This window comes from Dipteris shenzhenensis, chromosome 4 (assembly GCF_047967505.1).
Source record: "Dipteris shenzhenensis isolate YYH24624 ecotype China chromosome 4, Dip_SZ_1.0, whole genome shotgun sequence".
In the NCBI taxonomy this organism is placed as follows: domain Eukaryota; kingdom Viridiplantae; phylum Streptophyta; class Polypodiopsida; order Gleicheniales; family Dipteridaceae; genus Dipteris; species Dipteris shenzhenensis.
In genome coordinates, this window is record NC_141599.1 from 3,874,829 (window position 1) to 3,898,528 (window position 23,700).

Consider the following 23,700-nt stretch of genomic DNA (forward strand, 5'->3'; position numbering starts at 1 on the left):
AAGTTCACATCAACTTTGTTGCTATCTACAAACTGTTGCACAACGTCATGTTTGATGGTTTTAAAATTTTTCCGCTCAAGAACACTTTTCACAACAATATCAGTTGACAATAAACCTTTCATTTGTTTCGTTGGAAGAGCATTGGGATCAACATTCTCCTTTTGAGGCTCCAAGATTTCCTCTAATATGTTTACAGTACTTGTATCTATTTTATTGAGTATTTTATAATTTTTGCGTATTTCAGACAAAGGAAAACAGAAGAAATCGTGAATTTCTTACAAGGCCCCAAAATAAGCTCCCTTTTTTCCTAATGCAAGGAATGCGACTCAATTCCAATGTTACAAAAGGCACAAAGCGGCGAGATAAGTTTCCATTTAGAAAGTTGATTTAGTCGATGCAATTCCCTACCATGTGAATAATCCATCCTCTTAGATTCTGTAAACTTGTCGGCCATCTTGGAGAAAGTCTCCCAAGCACACCACATAGGAATCATTGCTCTCGAACAGTGAGGTGGTATCTATAGTTAGAACTTCCATATCGATCCAAGTGCACCTACGTGCATCCCACAAGTCGCTCCATCGACATAGCCCTCTAGCATTCAACCTTTTGGAGAAACCTTGCCAACTAGCACTGCGTTAAGAAATGCCGAGCACACCCTGATCTTTTATCCACTGCTTGGCTATAATCGTCCAAGGCTGATTTGTGTGTAGACGTAGAAACAATTTAGTGCACAGTCTTTCACATTTTTCTTTGAACATTTCCAATCCGAGACCACAAGCTGACTTAAGGCGAGGTGGCTACAGACCATGTGAATGAATGCAACTGTTTTTGCCACAAGAATGCTTAGACAGTTTTTCCACTGTGGACAGCCCTTTGATAGGAAAATGGCAACACTGACGATGTAAACACCAAGACTGGGGCAAGCACATGCTTCAGAACAGGGAGCCTCCCAAGGAAAGACACTTGCTTTTCTTTCCATCTGTGATATTTGGCCTTCATATTGTCACTCTAACTGCTGTTTGAGTGTTGATGCCTATTCCCATTGGGCATCCTAGATATCTGAAAACTTGCCATAAGGTATTTCAGCAAACCCATAATCAGAAACCCACCCTGGGGCGGGGCATCAGTCTAAATACAGAAAGGTAGATTTTGCTGTATAAAACCGGGACTCGGAAGCAAATGCGAATTCCACAACAATCTTCATGAAGCTATCGACTTTGGACAGATCCTCATGGGGAGCATTTTGAGGTCTAAGGTTCATAGAAAGGTGTATTGGGTGAGGGCAGAGTTTACTGCTGGGTTTAGGGCTCTTTGTGAGCAATCGTTGTTGAGCTCTTTGTGAGAATTTGATGGAGTGTTTATTGTTCTTTGTGAGCAGGCGTTCTAACAATTGATAGACTGATACATTTGTCTTTTAGGTCCTTTATGAGCAGGTACTTGTATGTTTTGTAAGGCGACAAGCCCAGTAGGGATGAGCATGTGCTTTGATATTCTCTCCCTTTTCGGCTGAGGGAGGGATTGTTGGGTGTTGGCATTACCAATGATGTCATCCTCATGGGGAGCATTTTGAGGTCTAAGGTTCATAGAGTGGTGTATTGGGTCGTGAGGCAATTGCCACTTGTGTGTGCACCTGAGAGCTCGTGTCTAGAGGTCGTGGTGTTGTTTGATTAGACCATGCAAGTTGTCCAATGCATGGGTGACGTTTGGTAGAGGCCATGCAAGGTACACGTGAGGCGGTAATCAAAGGCAGTCTGAGGCGGTCTACATATATGTCGGAGCTCAAAGGATTCTCTCTCTTTGTCCATCCGACTCCATGAGAGTCGTGTGTCAGTTGTGAGACTATTGGTAGTATGTAGGAGGACGGCTGCCCGTATATGGTCGTGGGATCCTTAGAATTCTCCTATGTTGAATCTTGAGTCTAGTTCTTTGTACGCAGCAACAAGTGCAGTAGCAATGAGCTGCACTCCATTTTGCATGTCTTATATACATGCTGTTAGTCTCTTACTGTGTCGCCTCTCTTTAGAATGCTAGTATTATTGTCCACAAAAATTGAGACAAGAAGAAAGATCCATCAGGAAGTGGCAAACCTCGAATTGAGCCTGTTGCAACTTGATGATCTAACTGGCAAAGCAGTGGTTCAGTGACTAAAGGCGAAAAGTAGTGGTGCGTATGGACATCCTTGTCCTACTGTCCGTTTGAGCGGAAAACTGCCATAGTAGTATCCATTGGTAGTTCCTCCCACATCAAGATGCTATAAAATATGTTTAAGGTAGATATTTCATCGCCTTTGTTTTGAAATAAACCATGCCTATTAGAAAATCATCGTAGGTTACATTCGGTTCCATCTTAGGAGTGTGACCTAGAAGGCGCAACTGCGGTATAGGCTATGATCTCGTAGCAAAGTCCTTTATGATCACTATGACTCAATGTAAAGATAAATGCCAGAACTTCAAGTATAACAATTTTAACACTTCCATACATTTATAACTATCATGGCTCAATGGAAAGCCACCTAACACCAGGACCATGGGCTTCATCATAGCCGGAGCTGTGCACCCGTATGCATAAATGATATCAAGTTTACCAAGGCACTTGGCAAACCTTTGACACTTACAACATAAGCAGGTCATAACAATCTCCTCACACCCAGTCCCACAGATTCAATCCATCCAACAGCATAATCATCACACCACGGCAGCTGAGTTGGTGAAGCATTGGCCTCCCTATGCCTGCCGGGTGGTTTAAATCCCTGACGGATGCAAGTAGTCCAGGTGTGGAATGGGTGAGTGGGTAAAGTTATCTTCAAGAAAGCATGTACCGAAGAAGCTTGTTGATACATTTGGTTGAAGACTGACAATCAGAGTGAGCCTGCTGATGTTCTTTGTAATACAGATCTAAGTGTTCCTGGGGGTTGCAATCGACCCCATAAGGGGAATGGCGAGCTTGCTGCTTCAGTAGCAATCAGGTCGTTGTCCTCTCTGTCCAATTCATTTGTAAAGCCATTCCATTTTGCCTTTGCAACCTCTGCAACTCAATTATGCATATCCTATTATCATGGCCATTCTCTCGCTCGCTACACCACCCCACCCACCTGGATTACCATGGATGTTTGCTAGAAATGCATATGGTGAAGCACTACCTGGATCCACATCCGAAACAAAATTTGCAGCTCGCATAGCCCGCTCCACATCACTGTGAATTCTGCATGATGAAAGCAAACTCAACCATGCTGAGGTGACATGTTCAAATGGCATGCTAATGACCAGGTCCTCTGCCTCTTCTAATAGTCCACGGCGCCCAAGAAGATCGATCATGCACACATAATGCTCCATAGAGGGCAGAATGCCATGTTCTTTGCTCATAGAGACAAAGTATCGCCTCCCATCACCAACCAGACCTGTATGACTGCATGCAGTGAGTACACAAATGAAGGTAACCTTGTCTGGCTGTAAGCCTTCAGAACGCATTTGACCAAACAGTTGTAGGGCATCCTTGCCATGCCCATTCTGGGCACATGCTGCCATCATGGCACTCCAGGAGACTACATTTTGCAGTGGCATGTCTGCAAAAACAGCTCTTGCATCATCCAGGCTCCCACTTTTGCCATACATATTGATGAGGGCTGTTCCCACTACCACATCTGATTCCCATCCATTGCCAGCAACAATAGCATGGATCTCTCGACCTTCTTCTAGGGCTCCCACGATGGCACATGCATCCAAAATACAGATAAAGGTGATCATAGTTGGCTTGAACCCTTTTGCTTGCATTTGATAGAACAGTTGTAGGGCCTCCTTGCAATGCCCGTTCTGAGCACATGCTGCCATCATGGCATTCCAGGAGACCACATTCCAGTGTGGCATCTCTGTAAACACAGCCCGCGTATCATCCAGGCTCTTGCACTTGCCATACATATTGACGAGGGCTGTCCCCACAACAACATCTGAGACACATCCGTTGCCAGCAACTGTAGCATGGATCTCTCGACCCTCTTGTAAGGCTGCCACACTTGCACATGCATCCAGAATGCTGATGAAGGTGATCTTGTTTGGCTTGAAGCCTTCAGCCTGCATTTGACCAAACAGGTGAAGGGCCTCCTTGCCACACTTGTTCTGGGTGCATGCTGCCATCATGGCACCCCAAGAGACGACATTCCGAAGTGGCATCTCTGCAAATGTAGCCCTCGCATCCTCCAGTCTCCCACACTTGCCATACATATTGACAAGGGCAGTCCCCATGAAGACATCCAACTCCCATCCATGGGCAGCAACAGCAGCATGAATATTTTGACCCTCTTTTAGGGCTGCCACGCTCGCACATGCGTCTAAAACACAGATGAAGGTGATCTCGTCGGGCTCCAAACCTTCTACCTGCATTTGACCAAACACTTGTAGGGCCTCCTTGCCATGCCCATCATGGGCACAGGCTGCCATCATGGCATTCCAGGAAACCACATTTCTCAATGGCATCACTGCAAACACAGCCTTCCCATCATAGAAACTCCCACACTTGCCATACATATTAATGAGGGCTGTTCCCAAGACAACATCCGACTCCCATCCATTGCTTACAACAGTGTGATGGACCTCTTGACCCTCTTCTAGGGCTGCCTCACTGGCACACACATCCAAAACGCCGATGAGGGTGATCTTGTCCGGTTCAAAGCCTGCTTCCTGCATTTGAACGAACAGGTGTAGAGCTTCCTTGGCATGCCCATTTTGGGCACAGGCAGCAATCATAATATTCCAAGAATACAAATTTCGATCAATGATTTTGTCAAACACACAATTTGCATGCTCCAGGCTCCCACACTTGCTGTACATTTGGACGAGAAGGTTACTTAGAAATCTGTTGCCTGCATATCCACGCCTGGTCATGTGGTCATGCACACATTCACCCTCAGGCAAGGCCTTCGCACTGGTGCAACGCCTCAAAAGCGAGGCATATGTAGCAACATCTGTCTCTGGACCCAGCTGGCCTAGGATCTCCTGATTCAAGCTTTCAGGGCAGCAGTCTTCAGTCCTGGCAAGGTCATTCTGATGGTGCCCATCTAATATACGTGCATTATGGGCCTTGCTGGTCCTTAGCTCGCTTGGCACCCCTTCTACAATCTTAGCCCAGCTCACCTTCCTCCCCCCATGTACCTTGGACCTCAAATATGGGGCAGGCAACAATCCCAGGACCTTCTCCTTGTGGATACCGAAGTCTGTCTTTGTATCCCTAGCCAGCCTGACTGAGCCATTTGAGCTTGTCGTCGTGCAACGAGCTACCCTGTATGCCTGTCTCGTCTCCAATAATGGCGGATGAATCGCAAAAAATGCCGTGCCCAATGACGACAATAGAGAAGGAGAATGCGTCATAGATAGGGCAAATGAAAGCACCAAGGCGGCAACGACTCGATGAGGAAGGTAAAATTTAGGAAAACAAATCGTTCAAAGTATGCAGTCATGCCCACGATACTGAGGAGAAGATGAGGACGAGGGATCGTTAAACCACAAGCCTTCTATCTTGAGCTGTTGACTGTTGATGAGTACATTTGGTCCGCGTGCCAAGCGTTCAAATTTTTGTCTGTAGCGTGCTGCTTCCCCTCCTTTTTTCAGAGAGGGAAAGGAGTGTATGGCATGCTTTTCGTATTAGCATGGAGTTCATACTCTCTTATATGAATTGGCTTCAAAATCTCTTATTTTATATACTTTCGAAGTGAAAATGTACCACAAATGTGTAGTCCACACCTTGGAAGAGAACTTTGAGTCCTACCTAACAATGCTCGAAGGGCATTCGCCCTCTTGGGCATTGGATGCCTTAGGGATGTTCCACCTTTGCTATGTTTAGGACTATCTCCTCCCCTTTCCTTGTGTGGATTGGTGTGGGCGTGAGAAAGAAAACAAACAAAAATTTTTATTTAGCTTTACCTTTTGGTTTTCTGGGTCATGGTAGCAAGACAGTTTGTATACATGCTATATTGTCATAACATATTGAATAATATTGTTTATCTCATGGTACATCCTTGTAAGAAAATTAAAAATACCATTCTTGTTCAAGTGAACACACAGCTCATACACTTTACACACAGATTGATGAAGAGAAAGAAAGAGAAACCAGATAGTTGGCTATACAAATGTAAAATCTTTCTTTCTAATAAAAAATATGTGATACAATACATACTATACACTAATGTGGGTAGCTCTAACCAAATGAGGACTATTCATATCGTGACTTAGATCCCTCTATATTCCTAACCATCTACCCCATGTATACAAGTATCCACATATGTCCCACCATATGTACATGGGTGATAACCATGGCAATTACCTATACTTCAACACTATCATTAGATGGTCTCTATATCATACAAGGATAGAGATTTTATAAGATTCTCAAACTTTCATACAAGGATAGAGATTTTATAAGTTAAGGCTTTTGTGAACATACTTACTACTTGGTCCTTGGAGAAATAGTGAATTGACCAGATTGTTCCTTCTTTTCCACCTAATACCACATGAAATCATAGTGATGAGAGCTGTGGTGCCATGTGCACAAGATAAAGGCAAGGTATGAAGGCAATAACATGCTACCACATGGCAAAGAGGTAATAAATGATAGTGTGCAATGGATGTACCCCACCCTATAAATTTTAGGTCATTTTCATGCAATAATATATGTAAGGTCTCAAACCTCTTTTCGAGTACAAGAACACATAAGTGTTAAAATGCAGTTAATATATGATGAATGGAATGTTTTGAAGCAGGATAATGATATTTTGGGGCACCAGGTTGCAAGCCTAAAAGTGGATTTATAGTTTAAAGCTTAGGACATGAAGATCATGGAAGAAGAGTATACTGAGCAAAGGATAGTAATGGAACAATCTGTAATGATGTAAAAAGAGCAATTGGCAGAGAAGGATGCCATGGAACACTGATTATAGACCTAGTCCAAGGATATAACCTGACATGTGGGGGAAGAGCTAGATCAGTTAGCACAAGCAAACAAAAGCTTGTAAGTAGAAAACATCATGCTCAAGGAGTAATTGGCAGCACTAAAACCTATTGAGGAACAACTTAAGTCCATGGTGGATGAGGAAACTGACATTTTGGGTACTTTTATGCCAGATCTGGAAGTGGAAAACTTGAAAGTACAAGTTACAGATTATATGACAAGTTTGTGGGCTCAGATTCAAAACAAGTTAGTACATCTAGAAAAACAACCACTCTAGGCATGGGATTATAAAAAAGCAGCTACAGTGATTTTTTTTTGAGAAAGCAAGTGGAGGAGTTACAGAAAGAGGTTTATAACTTGAAATCTAAGATTCCTGTAGTGGAAAGTTTAGGTCTAACATATTCTTTGATGGAAGGGGATACACCTTTGGAAACCGAGGAGGGAGTATTCTCTTCAGCCGCATTTAGTTTACCATTTAGGACTTTGTTGTCACCAGAGTTTACTAAAAAAAATGTTATTTTATCTAATATGTTATTAGACCTTGCAAATTAAGAAAATTAGGAACTCAAGATAATTTGTTGGTTGAAGATAGAAAGGCTATAGAGCTTCCACATCCGATGGATTCAGCCGTTCCTTGATTAGGCTGGTATTGAACCGGTTAAGTCTGACTTCTGTTGCTACTGCATCATCACTCTTCCACTTTTTGTTTGGCCTGTCCCACAAGTCCTACCAACATCTAATTCTTTTTTCGTTAAGGTAGAGGGCCCCTTTAATGGTGTGTTTGTCTGTCAAAGATGAATTCAAGATAATCAAAAACCAAACAGAGTCCTCGCTATAAAAGGTTCCTTTTTTCCTCAAAAAACCTTTCCAAAGGAGATGCGGCTTGAGAATTTCCCACGCTTTCCACATCCCCTTCAATAATTTAGAACCTTTGGCCACAAAAGGTTCCTTATACTGAAGAACTTTGCGCCTTCATGGAGATCTTTCCAGTGCTTACATCTAGCGGGTTTGAGATTTTCAATGTTTTTTCTCACCAAAAAGGCCCAGTCAGTGTGAGGTTCCTCAAAGGTCTTTATGATCCATTGTGCCATGAATCTTGCCACTAAGATTTCCACATTTACTATGCCCAAACCTCCTTTCTCTTTGGGCATTGTGCAAAATCTCCACTGCACCTTGGCTATCTTTCTTTGCCCAAGTCTCCTCCCCATAGGAAGGTCCTGAAGAGTGTATTAATTTAATTGAGTGCTTTCTTTGACGGGAACCAGTAGGAAATAAAGCAGAATACTAAAGGGTAGATGTAGTGGTTTAGAACAAACTTTCTCCTAGCAAGAGTGGGTTGAAGACCTTGCCATTTCGAGATCTTCTCTTTGAATTTTTTTGTGACCCATTCCCACCTATTTTTGTTTGAGCATTTGACGCCCATTGGGATTCTGAGCAACCTGAAAACCTCACCTTCTTTAATTACTTTGCAACCCATTGCTAGAAGAACATTTGGTGGTTGTGATCTTATGCCAAAACTTCCAGTCTTGCAGTGGTTGAACTTTGACCCAGAAGCTAGACAAAAGGTGTCGAGGCAGTTCAGCACTGAGTCTACTGACCTAGGGTTATTTGCTAGGGTGAGGTTCGTGTCATCAGTGAATTGTTGGCACACAATTTTTTTGTTCCCTTCTAGTTGGATGCCCATCAATTTTTTTGTTCCCTTCTAGTTGGATGCCCATGATGCTCCCTTTTTTTACTTCTCTTTGAATTAGCCATCCTAGTAAGTACACTGGCTTGTTTACACCTGAGCTTGGAGGTACCTCTAGGTCACCCTGGGTGGAAGCACGTTTGGAGGTAGAGGAAGTTGCGAGGGTGGCTGTCTCCTCATCGGTATCATCTTGGATGAGCACTTGGTCAGACCCATCACCTACCCGATTGCCTTCTTGGATCAGGTCTGCGAATGTTGAGGACCTCAGCGCCTTGTGGTGGGGGCCCTTTACCCTTCCTGGCTTGTTTCCTCATTGCCTTACCTAATTCTTTGGCTTGCATCCTTGTCATGAATTTTAAGGGTACTATAGCCACCTGGCCTTGTTTGATACTGAGCAAGTTAAGGCTGGTGCTCTTAGGTGGGATGACTGGGGTTGACTGGGGTTGTCGATCTTCTCAAGGGACAGTCCTTTAACAAATGCTTGATTCTGCACCTCGCACACAAGGGTGTAGGGTCTGTCATGGGAGGAGCGGGGGTAAGATCCCTATAGGGGCAGTCCTTCACGAAATGCGGCCCCTGACACTTGAAGCATGACACTGGAGGGTTCAAAGTACCTTTGTAGGGGGCATTCACTTGCCTTGTGTGGACCCTAGCAGGTATAACATTGGATCGGGGGCCTTTGGGCGACTAAGTTTAGGTACCTGGCCCTTGAGTTCAAGGGAGCAGTTTGGAACACGGGGACTTGCTGATCCTCTTGCAGGAGGTAATGACTTAGGGTGCCACTTCCTTCCTCGTAGGGGTAGTAATCGAGGGGTCCATGGTCCAAATCCATCTCCTCCCAGTCATTGGGCACTTCCTCTACTAATACTATTGATTGACTGGAGCTATATTAGGAGTGGAGGTTGAGGGTCCAGTATGGGTGGCGGTAACGGAGCCTGTTGTGCCCTGTACTGGCATGAACTAGCGAAAGGGCCACCTTGTGCATTCATAGGATTAGGCGGAGCCATCAGGGCTAATGGGGGTCTTGTTTGATACATGGGTTGGTGCAAGGACCTCGAAAATCGATGTTAAGAGGTATCTTGGTTTCCCCATCTATGACAGTGTGTGCATAGAGTGTAGGCCTTGCCCTCAAGTGAGCACACTCATTGGAGGGATGGTTGTTGTTGCATACCCCACATTAGATGTTGTCCCTTCGTGGAAACAAGTGGGGGTTGCTTGGTGCCTCCTTGAAGGTTTCTGACCTCCAATGTTGGCCTAGCCAATTCAACAAATTTGAGGCTAGCTCGCTCATATCCAAGCCCTTGGGCTCGTTGATCTCCTTCTTGAGATCATTTCCACACTGGAAGACTTGACTGATGGTGCTACGTCTGATGGGGTTGGGGTTTTATCCAAATTAGCCTTGTCCATCATATTGTCACTTATACTATGGATAGCCACCTTGCATAGATCGAAGGAGGTAGGATTCATAACCATTAGGTGGTTGTGCAGCTTGGGTCTGCCCATCCGATGAGGAAGCAGGGCAACAATTATTCGTCGCTCATCCACTCGAATGGCTCGCAACAACGTGAATTGAGATGCTTGATTATGGCTGTGTAATCCCAAAGGGATTCATTGTCATTCTGCTTTACCTCATATAATTGGTTAATTGTGCTCCATCTATGTCCACTCGGATCGAATCCCACAATGAAGGCTTTTCTTAGCATCTCCCAATTGACTTTTTCTTTTGGGGTGAGATCCTTATACCATTGGCCTACTTTGCCATCCAAGCTGAGACCAAACACATTAGTCATTTGTAGATCTCTGAGAGCTCCAAAGGCTTCACATATATGCTCAAATCGCTCCACGTGTGAGACCGGGTCTCCTTCCCTAAGGAATTTGGTCATTAACTTGGAGATGGCTATGGGTCGGCTCCTTGAGGGATTTGTGATCCCTGTGGGAAATACTAGGGCGGGTGGATGTGGTGTGGCCCCCCTTCCTAGGGCATTCACCAGGATGCACATTGCCTCATCAGTTAGCACTATTTGGGTAGCTAGCGGAGGCGATGCCATTGTGGGCCTAACAGGACTTAGGGGTGGCCTTAAGCCTGGCCCTGGTGGTGGAATCCATCAAGTTGTTGGTACCGACATTGGAATAGATGCGCCAAGGCCTACATTCATTGGAGCAATAGGTACGGATGGAAATGGTTGGACTCCTAGAGGGGGTGGGCCATGGGGCATGGACATGGTGGTTCCATGCAATGGGCGATAGGGCAGAACTTGTGGAGCCACATAGTTGGCGAAAGTCGGTGGCACAGGGACTGTTAGGGGTTCATAAGACGCCCATCCTTGAGAGCCTCTTGCATCTCCTCGACTAGGGTCTTGTCCTTGAAAGTCCCTCATCCATGGATTTTCATCATCCATGCGTTCCCATTAAGGGGGCCTTGCGAAGGGGGAGGGTCTTGGGTCCACAAAGGTGGTTTCAGTCCTTGTCTGCATTTCAAAAGCTGGTTGTTGCTGACCTTCCCTTTTCAATGGGAAAACTTGTAGACACCAAGAAAAGGCATTGGGATAGGCACTTGGCAGAAGTTTTATGGGCTTATAGAACCACACACAAGCTAGCTATTAGGTTTACACCATTCCAACTAGTGTATGAAATAGAAGCCATTTTACCCATTGAATTAGAGATACATAGTCTTCGCACTACTGTTGCAAGAATAGAAGGAGAGAAGGATGCCTATGCTCAACGCTTGGTACAGCTAGAAGCCTTGGATGAATGCAGATTACAGGCCTTACAAAACTTGGAATCTTCTCAAAAAAGGCGCAAGGCCCGTTTTGACACCAAATTACGCAAGAAGAAAGATATTGCAGAAGGAGATTTGGTAATGAGATTTGATAGCTGTCTAGACAAGCGGCTAGACAAAAAGTTTATCGGCCAATGGGAGGGACCATATCGAGTCAAAAAGAAGTTCACGAATGGAACCTATCAGCTTGAGGATGTTGATGGCATGGTGATACCCGGATGCATCAATGAGTATCGCCTTAAATTCTTCTATGCTCGACCACCTTGAGGGCTAGCAAACCCTCTGTGTCATTAGAGAGGATTTACTGGGGGGGAAAGATGTGATGCCAAAAATTGATATTTTTAATTTGGCATTGGTATTGTTTCTCTCTATGTTTGATAAGAGTTTGAGTATCAAGTGATAGCCTAGCGGCTCTCACTTATTTCTATTTTCTATGATATTGTATGGGATTGAGAGGATGAGTGGAATAAATCATTGTAAATACCATGGGTATGAATTATAAATACCTTGGTATGGGGTGAGAGTTATTTGTGTATGGGATATTATGGGGTTTTTAGAAAATAGAAAGAGTGAGTCATATAAAGCGATGGGCTCATGCCCATGTGTTCCAATAATATAAGAGCAATCACATGCCAAGCGTGTGGAAGGCACGTGGAGGAGTGTGAAGCCAAGAGGAATCCTTCTAGAATTCCTATGTGGAATAAGGAGGATGTGGACATATGGAAAAGAGAGGGTCCCTATGGGCTCCATGTGGGGAGACTCTTGACTTTCTCAATATTATAAGAGTCTTGAGCATCTTTTGATGGGACACATGGCAAGAGTAGCCAAAAAGGACATGGATGGTGACATACGGGCTTATGTGATTGATGGGGAAAAGAATCTATAGGCAGCAATTGCAAATGGGTGAAGAAGGATGACAAAATCTCTATAAAAGGAGCCATCCTCTCCCTTGTTCATCAATCTCTTCCACCATTAGGCCTCATGTTGTGTAGCTCTAGTCTCCTCAAGCCTCTTCCATGAGCCTTCTCTCCCTCTTGTAGATATTCTCTTACGTAGACTCTTGAGTCCATCTCTCTCTAGCTCGTTCTCTCTCTATGAGTAGTCTTGGAGCTTTCGCTCCCTCTTGTACATATGAAACCTCTTCTTCTCCATTGGGGTGGAGTCTCACTCTATTGGTAATGAAGGTCACTTTGGGTTCTCTCTCTCTTGAGTGTCTCTTCCCTTTTCTTTCTTTCAAAGCCTTAAAAGTTCTTTCTATTCGGCCACTCACTGTGCACACATGGTCCATCTGTTTCCCGAGCCACCATGCAAACTTCTTCCCCTCTTCTAGACGAAATCTATGAGGCATGGATCGTTGATGAAGGTGGAGTCTTGAGGGAGCATCCTGCTCAGACGAAATTAGCATGGGTGGAGGGCAGTTTCATGATAGTTTGACCCCCTATTAGTGTTTTGCTCATAACTTTCTACTCGATAGTCCGATTTTAATGAGATTTATATCAACGCAAAGCTCTCTTTAAGACGCATGTTGCTATGTGATAAAATCTTGAATTAGATATTGCTGAAAAATGTTATGAGTCTCTGTGTTTGATAGTCTGTTTTCATCATAGTTTTTATCCCCATCTAGTAAACTATCCATAACTTTTTGGCCGCTTCTCTGTTTCTTACAAAGCATATATCAGCACGAAGCTCTCTTTAAGGCGCATGTCTCTATTTCTTAGATCTTGAATCAAATATTGCTGCAAAATGTTATGAGTCTCTGTGTCTGACAGTCTATTTTCATGACAATTTTTACTCCCTTCTAGTAAACTGTCCATATCTCTTCAACCGTCTATCTATTTTCAACGAAACTTATATCAATGCAAACTCATCTCAAGGTGCATCTCTTTGTGTGTTTGAATCTCTGATATCATATATGTACTAAAAGTTATAGGCCTCTGTGTCTAATGACAGTTTGAAGAGTGTTTTGAGCTGTGTAAAGGTGTCTATGAAGGAGGTGCAATGTTTCCTTGGAATCTACCCATCCGACCCAATCAGCCCCTTCAAACTCCTCGATATATATCAATTCATGTCATGTTGAGCTGCAAGACCTTCTTTCAACAACGTATCGCTATTCTCTTTGGTGTAGACCGGGTCGCTGAGATTATGGCCTCTGCTGATCCTTTCCTTCTCCCTATGCTTGATTACAACATCACTTGGGATGTTACCATCTTCATTCTCATCTGAGGAAGGAAAGTATGGTGTGGTATCTTGGCATAAAAACTTCTTTTTAATGTCCCATCCTCAATGATAAATATCTTTGTCAGTCATTTCAAAAGCAGTAGGAAGTGAAGAGGTGCGTGAAGTTTATTACCCCCAACATCATGTCACAATACCCTACTAGGGCAAAGGTGGGTACACACATACACACACACACACACACACACACACACACACACACACTTTCTACCCCTCCCTCCCTCCCAAACCCCAAAAACCTAATCTGTATGCAAAGCAATGGTCATGTGAGCATAATATTACTTAATCAAAAACTTAATATTTGTCCATGGTGGCTTCACTACTTAGTTCAAAGGAGACACGCTTCCAAGGAGCCATTATATAGACATGATAATCATGCTTAAATTTATTGTTCTAAGAGTTAATTTACACAGTAAAGCTAAGATTATTGTCTCATATTTTTTAATGCTAGCAAGATTAGAAGAGATATATTACAAGACCTTGTTGGATCTCCTAGCATTGCAAAGGAGGGGGAAGAAGAAATGAGCATAGATATTGAATGTATATCCTATAATTTAAACATGTACAAATATTAGACATAATAATGAATTCAAATTTATAAATCTTAACTTTCATACTTTACATAGGGAAGGGGCTTCCATGGAGGGTGTCCCTCCTAATATCAAGTCCTAGCTGATTCAATGGAATAGGGTAAAGGTCATAGCCTAAATATATCCCTACTTTACATAGTGATGAAGAGAGTAAGAGGGACTGTTTTGATGACTAAGTATAGCTCCTACTTTAAATAGGGTTTGAGAATAAAGTTTGATTTTCTTGAAGCAAAAGTGAAGAGGAGATCCAATAGTATGAGGGAAACAAAATGAAAAGGTGGCATAGAGTTTCTCACATCACTTCTTATCAATAGCCAAATTGGGAGAAAGAAGGATGCATCTACATGGAATGTTCTCTCTACATAAGAGATCTTACAATTTGATGATGGCAGAGGAGTGTTCTCTTTGCAAACTTATGCATGGAAAATTGCAATATTTCCATTGAATTATTGCATACCTATGTTTACTACTAGCATGGTGAGTTTTTCAAATCATAGAGAGGGGCTTCTTAGTGGTTATTCATACCCATGAAGACATTGATATATTGTTTAGTTGCTTTTATTACTAGTTGAGGAAAAGCTACACGCTCACTCTAGCTCACCTAATGAAAACCTTCAACGAGTACATGAGCTCAAGGCCTACCCCTTTCTTTATGATAGAGGTTCAAACTTTGAAGGGTTTATTGATGGCTACTTATGCAACGAGTACATGAGCTCCAGGCCTACCCCTTTCTTTATGATAGAGGTTCAAACTTTGAAGGGTTTATTAATGGTTACTTATGCAAAGGTCAAGTTAAACTTGCTGGGTGTCTAAAGTTGTTGAATTTTTGCTGCTTCATGCAAGATGATGTACAAATCAAGAAACGCGTTTTATTTCATTATTTGCCTGAAATTCTTGCAAGCCCACCCATCCATCGAATAAAGGGCATTTAGAATGAAAATGAACATTGGAGTTGGTTGTAAACAGTATTATGCATGTGTATGTATAAGTATTCTCTCTTTCTCCAACTCACTTTCCTTTTGCATTGTGCCACTTACACAAAGAGTCGTCACCTTGCTTAGCAAAAAAGTCATATGCTTTTTCTTCTCTTTAATTTTCTCTAATGCAATTCACTTTAGCACAACACTTTATCGAAACATGCCATATGTATCGCACAATAATAGTTTTATTCTCTACAATTAAGCTAGGATTGGCATCTACTCAAGTAAGCTATGAGGATACAAGACCTCTAAGTAATCGTATTTCTTATTTCATACATACCACAGGATAAATGTCTTCTTATCCTTATTAATGCACATAATCATGTTTATTTAACCTTAACAAACTCTTAGCTCACCTAGATTATCCTAGATTCTATATAGGCTATCATATTTTATTCTCTTTTTCATGCTATTTTAATTTGATGTATCACTCTTCTTCAAATTCAATTGTTCCCTTCTATCACCATACCATTCTTTCTTGTCTCTATATGAGTATTTCAATAAGAGTAAGAAAAATGAAAATATAGAAAAACAAAAAATATGGGAATAGATACGTATCTCCTTTGCCCTTCCAAACCTTTGCTTGCTTGGTTGAGCCCCAATCAACTTTCTTTTGCTTCCCATTCAATCGTCTAGTCTGATAACTTTGTGGTTCAAAAGAGATTCCTTGCAGAGCCTCTCTTTCATAGTGACATCATATGCAACTTTTAAAAAAAACAATTAAGTAAAGCAAAGAAGAAGGATAAAAGATGTATCCAGAGATGCGTTGAAGCAATAACATGCTTATCATGCATCTATTTGTCCTTGTTTCATCTACAGCTCTCAATTCGTAATTTACTCCTATTGCTTTCTTCCAAATAGCCATGGTCTTTTGCTTATTAGGAGAGTGACATCCGAGTTGTGATTTTCATATGACTTCCATTCTTGAAATCACATGATGCTACTATTACTTTAAATATCATTAATTATATAAGAATATGAATCTTTACTGTCATCATGCCCTAAGGTTAAGTCATCTCTGGTCGTGGCTATTCATCTTTCTATCCAAAGACTACTAAATACCAATTGATTGACAGTAGGCAATGAAAAGAAACAACCATAAAATTCTTACCTGAAGTTGGAATATATTGATCCAACCACTTAAAAGAACTGGCGCATACCCTTTGAACAAGCCTACGTAGGCCGTTTTTGTTAATCGCAATTATAGCATTGATTTTCGAATCATCTTTGATAACTTGTGCATACAAACTCAAAACCTAGTGATCAAGTAGTCAAAATGATCAGAAAGAACGTTATGAGAATGATTGTGTTATCAGATTGGAGAAAATGATGTTGTTTGCCTCTCGCAATTAGGCTAGAGCATAGCCAAGCTCTAGCACCACTGTCACAAAAATTGAAATCAGACAAGCTTACAAATTCAAAATTTACCAAAACCATAGAAACCAAGAACAAGGAAACAATTGGGGAAGAGAAGAGGAAGAGAGAGTGACACTACATGGGGTCCAATTTGCCCCCCCCTAGATGGTGGCTCTTGCTTCCCATCTAGAGTATTTATAATTATAATTCCAAAAAGCAAAGAGCCAATAATAGTACATCCAAAAGCATCCCTTGTCCACAATTAGAGGGATTGCTCAACATAGCTCCACGAGCTTAAAATATCACAAGGCTTAATATGCCCTCATCCATAATTAATAAAATAAATTAGCCCACAGCTTCAATTTCATTACTTTACAATATGGCCCATGGCCTTTGACAACCAATAGATACGTCGATCAATCCAAATCACCTTCACCATCTCCGTTCCTCGTTATCCAACTCATCATTTGTACTCAAGCCACCAATTGTGTTAGTTGTTACAATCAATTGATGAATCATCACACCAACTAGTCCCAACACAATTGTACGCTTGATATACAAACATCAAAATACACACCTTGCGACCAATTGCAATAACACCAGTAACACTAGCAACAGTAGTGTTAACATGGAATCACTCACAATCCTAACCATCTAGCTTGGCAGAAACATAGGTAGTTAGGCGTCCCCAACTAAACCCCACAAAGCATCCACTAGGACCCCCGTCGCGTCCGGTGCGCTCCTATGGAATACTTTGCCATAGTCACAATTGACTAAAATAAAATAATTTCCATAGCAAGAAATATTGGAAATACAATTCCGTAACAATAACGCTTAGTAAATGGCTATGTACTATGCATATTTCCCCTTGAATTAGACCCCAAGAAATGAGTCATTGAATATAGTGCAAACTCGTGACAATAGAAGAGCATGGTATAGATACTCCATGAGAAAGTCCATGGAGGACACACATTTTAGTAAGTTTGGACTATTTAGTGTTTTTGGGAGAAAACTCACATTTTCTTTCTGAATGCAAAATGAATTTGGTGATGCTCTATGTTTCACTAAATGATCTCAAAATTGAATTCCAAAAATATAGCTTATGGATACTATATGATAGTACTCTTATAATTTGAAGAAAATTGAAACACATTTCATGACATTAAATTCTTACAATGGATAGTTTGAACAGGAAAAAATAATGTTTTGATGCAAATAGATCATGACATATAATTCAGCTTCAAATTTTGACAATATACTTCATCAAAAGTATAGTGCGTGGATCATTAAGAATAGAACCTTTATATTGGAGTCAATAATTTAAAACATATAATCACTCAATACACGACTTCTTAGAGATTTGTGAAGACTCATGAGTCAGTACAGTTATTTCCTTGTTTGGATCTCAAAATGAGTATTGATGATGTTTGAGTTCTACATATACTTGCATACCAAGATTATACTTATACGCAATCATTACAAGGAACATATTCTTCATCACAATCACTCTCATTCCACGAAGATTATACTTATATGCAATCATTGTAAGAAACATGTTCTTCATGGCAATCACTCTATACACGAGTTCTCATAGATTTGAGTTCAAGTCTCATGAGTTGGTAGAGTTGATTACTTGTTTGGATCTCAAAATGAGTATTGCTCATGTTTGAGGTTTACATATACTTGCATACAAGTGGACCCAAATTTACTACCATAGAGTTGTGGAAAAGAGACGCTCTTAGAAAGCCTTTGTTTCTTCTCGGGGAATGAATGATACTTCCAATGAGTGAGTACATAAACAACAGTGCACAAGCAACAAGTGCTATAAAGGATCGTATAAGATGTTGCGACAATCATGGGAGTGAGAAAGGCACAAGAGACCCTTATTTTATATACATATACAATATTGGGAAAACATGATCAAGGCATTATCAAAACCCACCATATAAAGTCGGAGCACATGTAAAGGCCTTTGGCCACAAAGAACACATGTAGTAGAAAAAAACATCAAGCTCGACAAAGAAGGTGTTTGATAGTGCTAGAAGACACTTATGTGGTACACAATGAAACAAGCCCAAAGAAGTGTTCCAGGTTTTGTCCTTGTGAGGCCAAGTGATAATATATATTTGGTTGTAATACAAAGAGCTACTAATACAACATTGGGCATTCTGTTCACATTAAAAGAAAGCAACTGCAAGGAGGAATTGTATGCAAATCGTTGGGGCAAGTTATGCATGTGCCATGACAAGGATACTATGCATTGTGAGCAAGCTAACTCAATATATGGGGTTATGCATCAAAATAAGGAAAGAAAAAAAGAAGGTCAAAATTCCACCTACTACGTATGAGAAAGAAAAATAAGTGTATGGATTGATGAAGTAGTCAACAAGAATGTGGATTGAACTATAACTCCACGATGTCGATGTGTTCTTATGTTTCCTTGGCTAAGACTTGTCGTGTGATTAGCAAAGTGGCATTCCAAAATGAGAAAAGAAGTATAATTTGGAAGTATGTTTCTGATGAATGACAAGGGTGATGAATGGCCTTGAAATGCAATTGTTGGTGTCAAAATTACATGAATATTTATAGGATCATAATATTGCAACATTTGACAAATAGTTGATTCCCAGCATCAATAAAACACTAACATGTTCTCTTAATAAAATAAAATTAATGAAATAACAAAAGTGAATATGCATCATTCCAAAAATTCATGAAACAATAGATACATTTTCTTACTTTACAAAACCAAAGAGACTCTATTAACAAAATAAAAGGTTCCCAAAGTTAACAAAATTGATGTGCTTAAACAAGATAAGGACTGGCAACAAAGATGAGAAGAATATGAGGTAAGGATCCTAAAATGGGAGAATGTTAGGTCCTCTCTCCCCATTTCATTTTCCCAAAATTAAAAATACATTATTAAAATTGTCATTGGGGGAAGTTTTTGATAAGGGAAGGGAATCATGTTGCCTCTTCAGTTGTGAGGTAATGCCAAAAATGAATCACATTCTATGAAAAGCTTTTATCCACCAACAGTACTGAGCCTAAATATGATGTGCTTGGAAATGAAATATTAGTGAAAGGAAAAGAGAAGATCCCTAAAAAGAAAATTTAGAGACCTAGAGTAATTGAAATTCCAAGTTAAAGCTAAAGCATGATGGGCATGCAGGGGTGAAGGAATTCATGGAAAGAAAAGCTCACCCCTAGAGACTAAGAAATTGGACACCCACTCACAACCTTACACTCATGTTTACTTTCGTACCTATAATTATTGTTAAAGAGACAAATAAAGCAAATTTGGAGACCTAGAGTAATTGAAATTCCAAAGTTAGAGCTAAAGACATGAGTAAAGGGAAAGGAGAAGATGGGTTTGCAGGGGTGAAGGAATTCATGGAAAGAAAAGCTCACCCCTAGAGACCAAGACATTGGACACCTACTCACAACCTTATGCTCATGTGGTACGTTCTTATCTATAATTGATGTTAAAGAGAAATAAAGAGTGTTGTGAATAAGATGTTGCGCGCACGTGCACACACACACACATAGGGGGGGGAGAGAGAGAGAGAGAGAGAGAGAGAGAGAGAGAGAGAGAGAGAGAGAGAGATTTATTATCATTTGGGGCGGAAGGCCAAAAAAGGCTATGAGACCATGGAATTATCATGAGAGTCCACCCCTTATGGGGGAAGCGAGAGGTCTCCACCACACGTCTAAGAAAGTAGTACTGATGGCACTGGAAACCACAAGAACAAAACTCTATGTGTCGAGGAGTACCAATCATATCCTATCATGTGTCCTATATCATGTCTTTCATGGGCTTGACTAGGATCCTCTCTAGAGTTGTGGTTTTTTTAAAACATGTCTAAGGTCTGCTCTTGATGTCCTTGTAGGAGGTGCCCCTAGGTTGTATGCGACCTGATGTTGGGATGCTACAAGGATGGTACCTCGAATGGGGCAAGTGCTCATTGGGCCTATGTCCAATATCCTACTAAGTGTGCCTAAAAATCAAGCTAACATCTCCCATACATTTCTTCTCTTGTGAAGAAGTCTAGGATCTCTTGCTATCTAGGGATGTGTCTCACAGGCAGCGGGCCTCATGAATCTAGTACCTAAGTCAAGTGACCTTGTGTACAAAGAGTGGAGCACATCTGTAGTTTGAAAAATCAATGGTTCAACTCATATTGATGGGTGAAAAGTTGATGGTATCTTCCTCAAATCTCATAATACCTATTGGAGGCATCACATCAAGACATGCTCATCAATCTCCACCTAATGTTACAAAGTGTGCAGAGCCTTAGGTTTCTATGGTGTCATGTGGCTGCACATTCATGACCTATACCAATTTGGAATCTATGAGATGAAGTCCTAAGATTTCCTATGGTGATCTGTATTACAAGTAAGAGATGGTATCCCGGTGCTTGAATGAAGCTATCGCTCAAGTGGACAAAATAAGGCCATCTTGGAAAGTACTAAATAAGTGTGTATAGAGTATCTAGACTTAGTATTTTTGAACATGTAACACTATACACAAACATACCAACATTCAAGTACCTAACATAAAAAGACTTGTTATTCAAAGACCAATGTTGCTATAAAACGTTTTGTTAAGAAAAATAAAAAATGATGAAATTTTAAAAATCAGACCATATACACAAGGAACATGAACATATATATAAGGCAAATCTCATATATGGGGACCATGTCCATTAGCATAGAAGGGTACACCAAAGCCTACCTATATATAAGCTAAAGCCCAAAAGAAGAATTTAGCATAAACAAATACGAGAGATGAATATACATAAAGCAAAAAGAGTACAAATATGCTAACCCACCTACTGTAGGTTTAACCTAACAGTCCAAATCACTACACTGCGCATTAATAATAAAGACAAGATGTGACACCTCCATTATGCCCCCTAATACTCAAGATTATGAAAAGACACAAAGAGAGACATTCCTTTTATCCCCAAAGCTTTTTTAAAATCATATACAATGACTATTACGTCCTGCAAGACAATCTAAATGCTCAATTGTTCATCTTACACCATGATGAAGGTTATCTAGACCTTGTTATCTTGTCCCTGCCAAAGGTGAGCTACCTCAACCATAAATAGAAGTTCATGCCAACACGTGCCTCAAACTTTATGTGAATGCCCATCCATTATGTGCCATTCTTGATCATTTGCATTTGTGCTCAATCTTGCCCCACTTATTTGCTCAAATGCATTGCTACAACTCTCCTTTAAAACATGGGCTAGAATGCCCTTCTCAAACTTCTCCTGATGTTGTTAAGAAGATCAATATAAGTTATAACCTTGAGTAAAAATCTCAAAGGGATGTAATGTTTGATATGAGATACAAACCTCAAAGGGATGTAATCTTTAATATGAGATACATGCATGCCAATTTTTTGGTCTATCTCAAAGTCTCGCGATCAAGGTCATCCATGCCTAAGACCAATTACATGGTGAGATGGAACTAGTACCTCCTATCTAGTGTTTTGCACCAACTCCTAAGCAAACTAGTCCATGTGGAACATATCGCCACATCCAAGCACAAAAAACCCATTGAACTCTACTTAACGTTTTAAGCACATGTGATCACAAGCAAAGGAAAGAGTTGTAGTTGAAAGTGTGAGCCACCCCATGACCTCTACCATAGGTTGTGGGGTAGCGACGGCTATGTATGGCTCGATACTCAAACCATCATTACACGAGCTACAAAAGATGCTATGTTCCATGTTGTGTGATCCTACGCTTAATCCTCTTCTTCTCCAACTCAACTCTCAATGTATGCTTTACAAGTACTTCTTTTTCTAGCAATAGTACTTCAACAATTTGATGAATGAATTCCCAACTATCAATTTTTAATTCATCGCTCTACATCACAAACACATGAAGAAATAATGATTATAATTGTCTTATGTGGATCACTTGATCATTTAAAGTACTAGTGGTTAACATATTGCAAAATAAGTCAAAGGTTACAACAATTTAACAAGAAAGCTATGAAGCAACTCAAGTAATTTAAGGCATAAGAATTATGAAGAAATAAACTCAAAAAAAGTAATGTGAAACTGTGAAGTTGATTTCTTTACTCCCAAAATGACACACTACACGCTTAATTGAAAGTCTCTTGCAATACTAATAAAGTGTGACCTCAGTTAATTAACATTTGATAAGTTAAGAGATTCTCATTCCACTCCTAAGCAGCCGCAAATTATTTTAAACATAATGTGTAGTGGACTCTTACATGTGGAATGAAATTTAAGAGGTGGTTTAAGAGAAAACTTAATTACACTATGCACTTCATGGTCTAGGGATGATCCTACATGGCTCAATAGAAATAATGCATATAGTTATTGTGTGGGTCTCTCTCTCTCTCTCTCTCTCTCTCTCTCTCTCTCCTATGGAGATATTATGGAGGACAAAAACTCCTGTGAAAGCATTGAGACTGATGAAGATGGAATTGGTGTGCTCTCCTAGGATGCATGGTGGACTTAATGTCCTCAATATAAGATATCATGTGCTTGCAAGGAAGGCGACTATGCTGCATACTTTTTTCTGCCAACAACAGCCATGGACTTGTATGCTAGCATCCATGTGTATCAACATGAGGACTTATGCTTATGGTCATTGGACTACTGATCATTGAGAGGTTGTCATTGGCAGATTTGTAGGAAAGATACCTGGCTGTCCTTTCTCTACTGCTCTGATACTTGACTGAAAACGAGTACTTTCTAAGGTCAAATGGGCTCCTGATAATTGCTCGGGGACAAACTCAATGAGGAAAGAAAATATTCACTGGAGTGCCATTTTTGCAATTCCGCTAGCTTTACAGGAACCTGTTCGGGCCTACAATCTCATGAAATTGGGAATTAGATACATACATGATGTGGTAGATGATCAGGGATATGTCTTATCATTTCCTCAGGCCACTGCTTCCTATGCATTGGGAATGCATCATATGAGAGCCAAGACATGAAGGTCTACCTGGGTAAAACCAAGGTTATGATCTTTAACAATAATAACGCTTAGGTTCAATGTGACATCATATATTTGCAAAAGACCAGTTGAGAGAGTCACATAATATGTGTACTTTGGATGCATTTTCAAGTCCAAAGTTCACCATGAAATT

At 40.8% G+C, this 23,700-nt stretch overlaps 1 protein-coding gene across 1 annotated transcript; it reads right to left on the bottom strand.

Annotated features, from left to right (window-relative positions):
• Window positions 1-2,857: 2,857 nt before the first annotated feature.
• LOC147902347 (pentatricopeptide repeat-containing protein At1g03540-like) lies at window positions 2,858-5,360 on the bottom strand. The gene is made up of 4 exons (XM_087373195.1): window positions 4,108-5,360; window positions 3,546-4,008; window positions 3,140-3,446; window positions 2,858-3,024 (listed from the first exon to the last, which is right to left on the bottom strand). The coding sequence occupies exons 1-4, from the start codon at window positions 5,358-5,360 to the stop codon at window positions 2,858-2,860; spliced, it is 2,190 nt and encodes a 729-aa protein (XP_087229321.1).
• Between the last annotated feature and the right edge of the window lie 18,340 nt (window positions 5,361-23,700).

What these genes read in the sequence shown, in the direction of transcription:
- LOC147902347 (XM_087373195.1), bottom strand. Translation starts at nt 5,360, where the DNA reads ATGACGCATTCTCCTTCTCTATTGTCGTCATTGGGCACGGCATTTTTT. An exon ending in GCAGCATGCACCCAGAACAA is followed by an intron (nt 4,009 to 4,107) that starts GTGTGGCAAGGA and finishes TGCATGTGCAAG; the next exon opens with TGTGGCAGCCTTACAAGAGG. An exon ending in CAGACATGCCACTGCAAAAT is followed by an intron (nt 3,447 to 3,545) that starts GTAGTCTCCTGG and finishes GAAGGCTTACAG; the next exon opens with CCAGACAAGGTTACCTTCAT.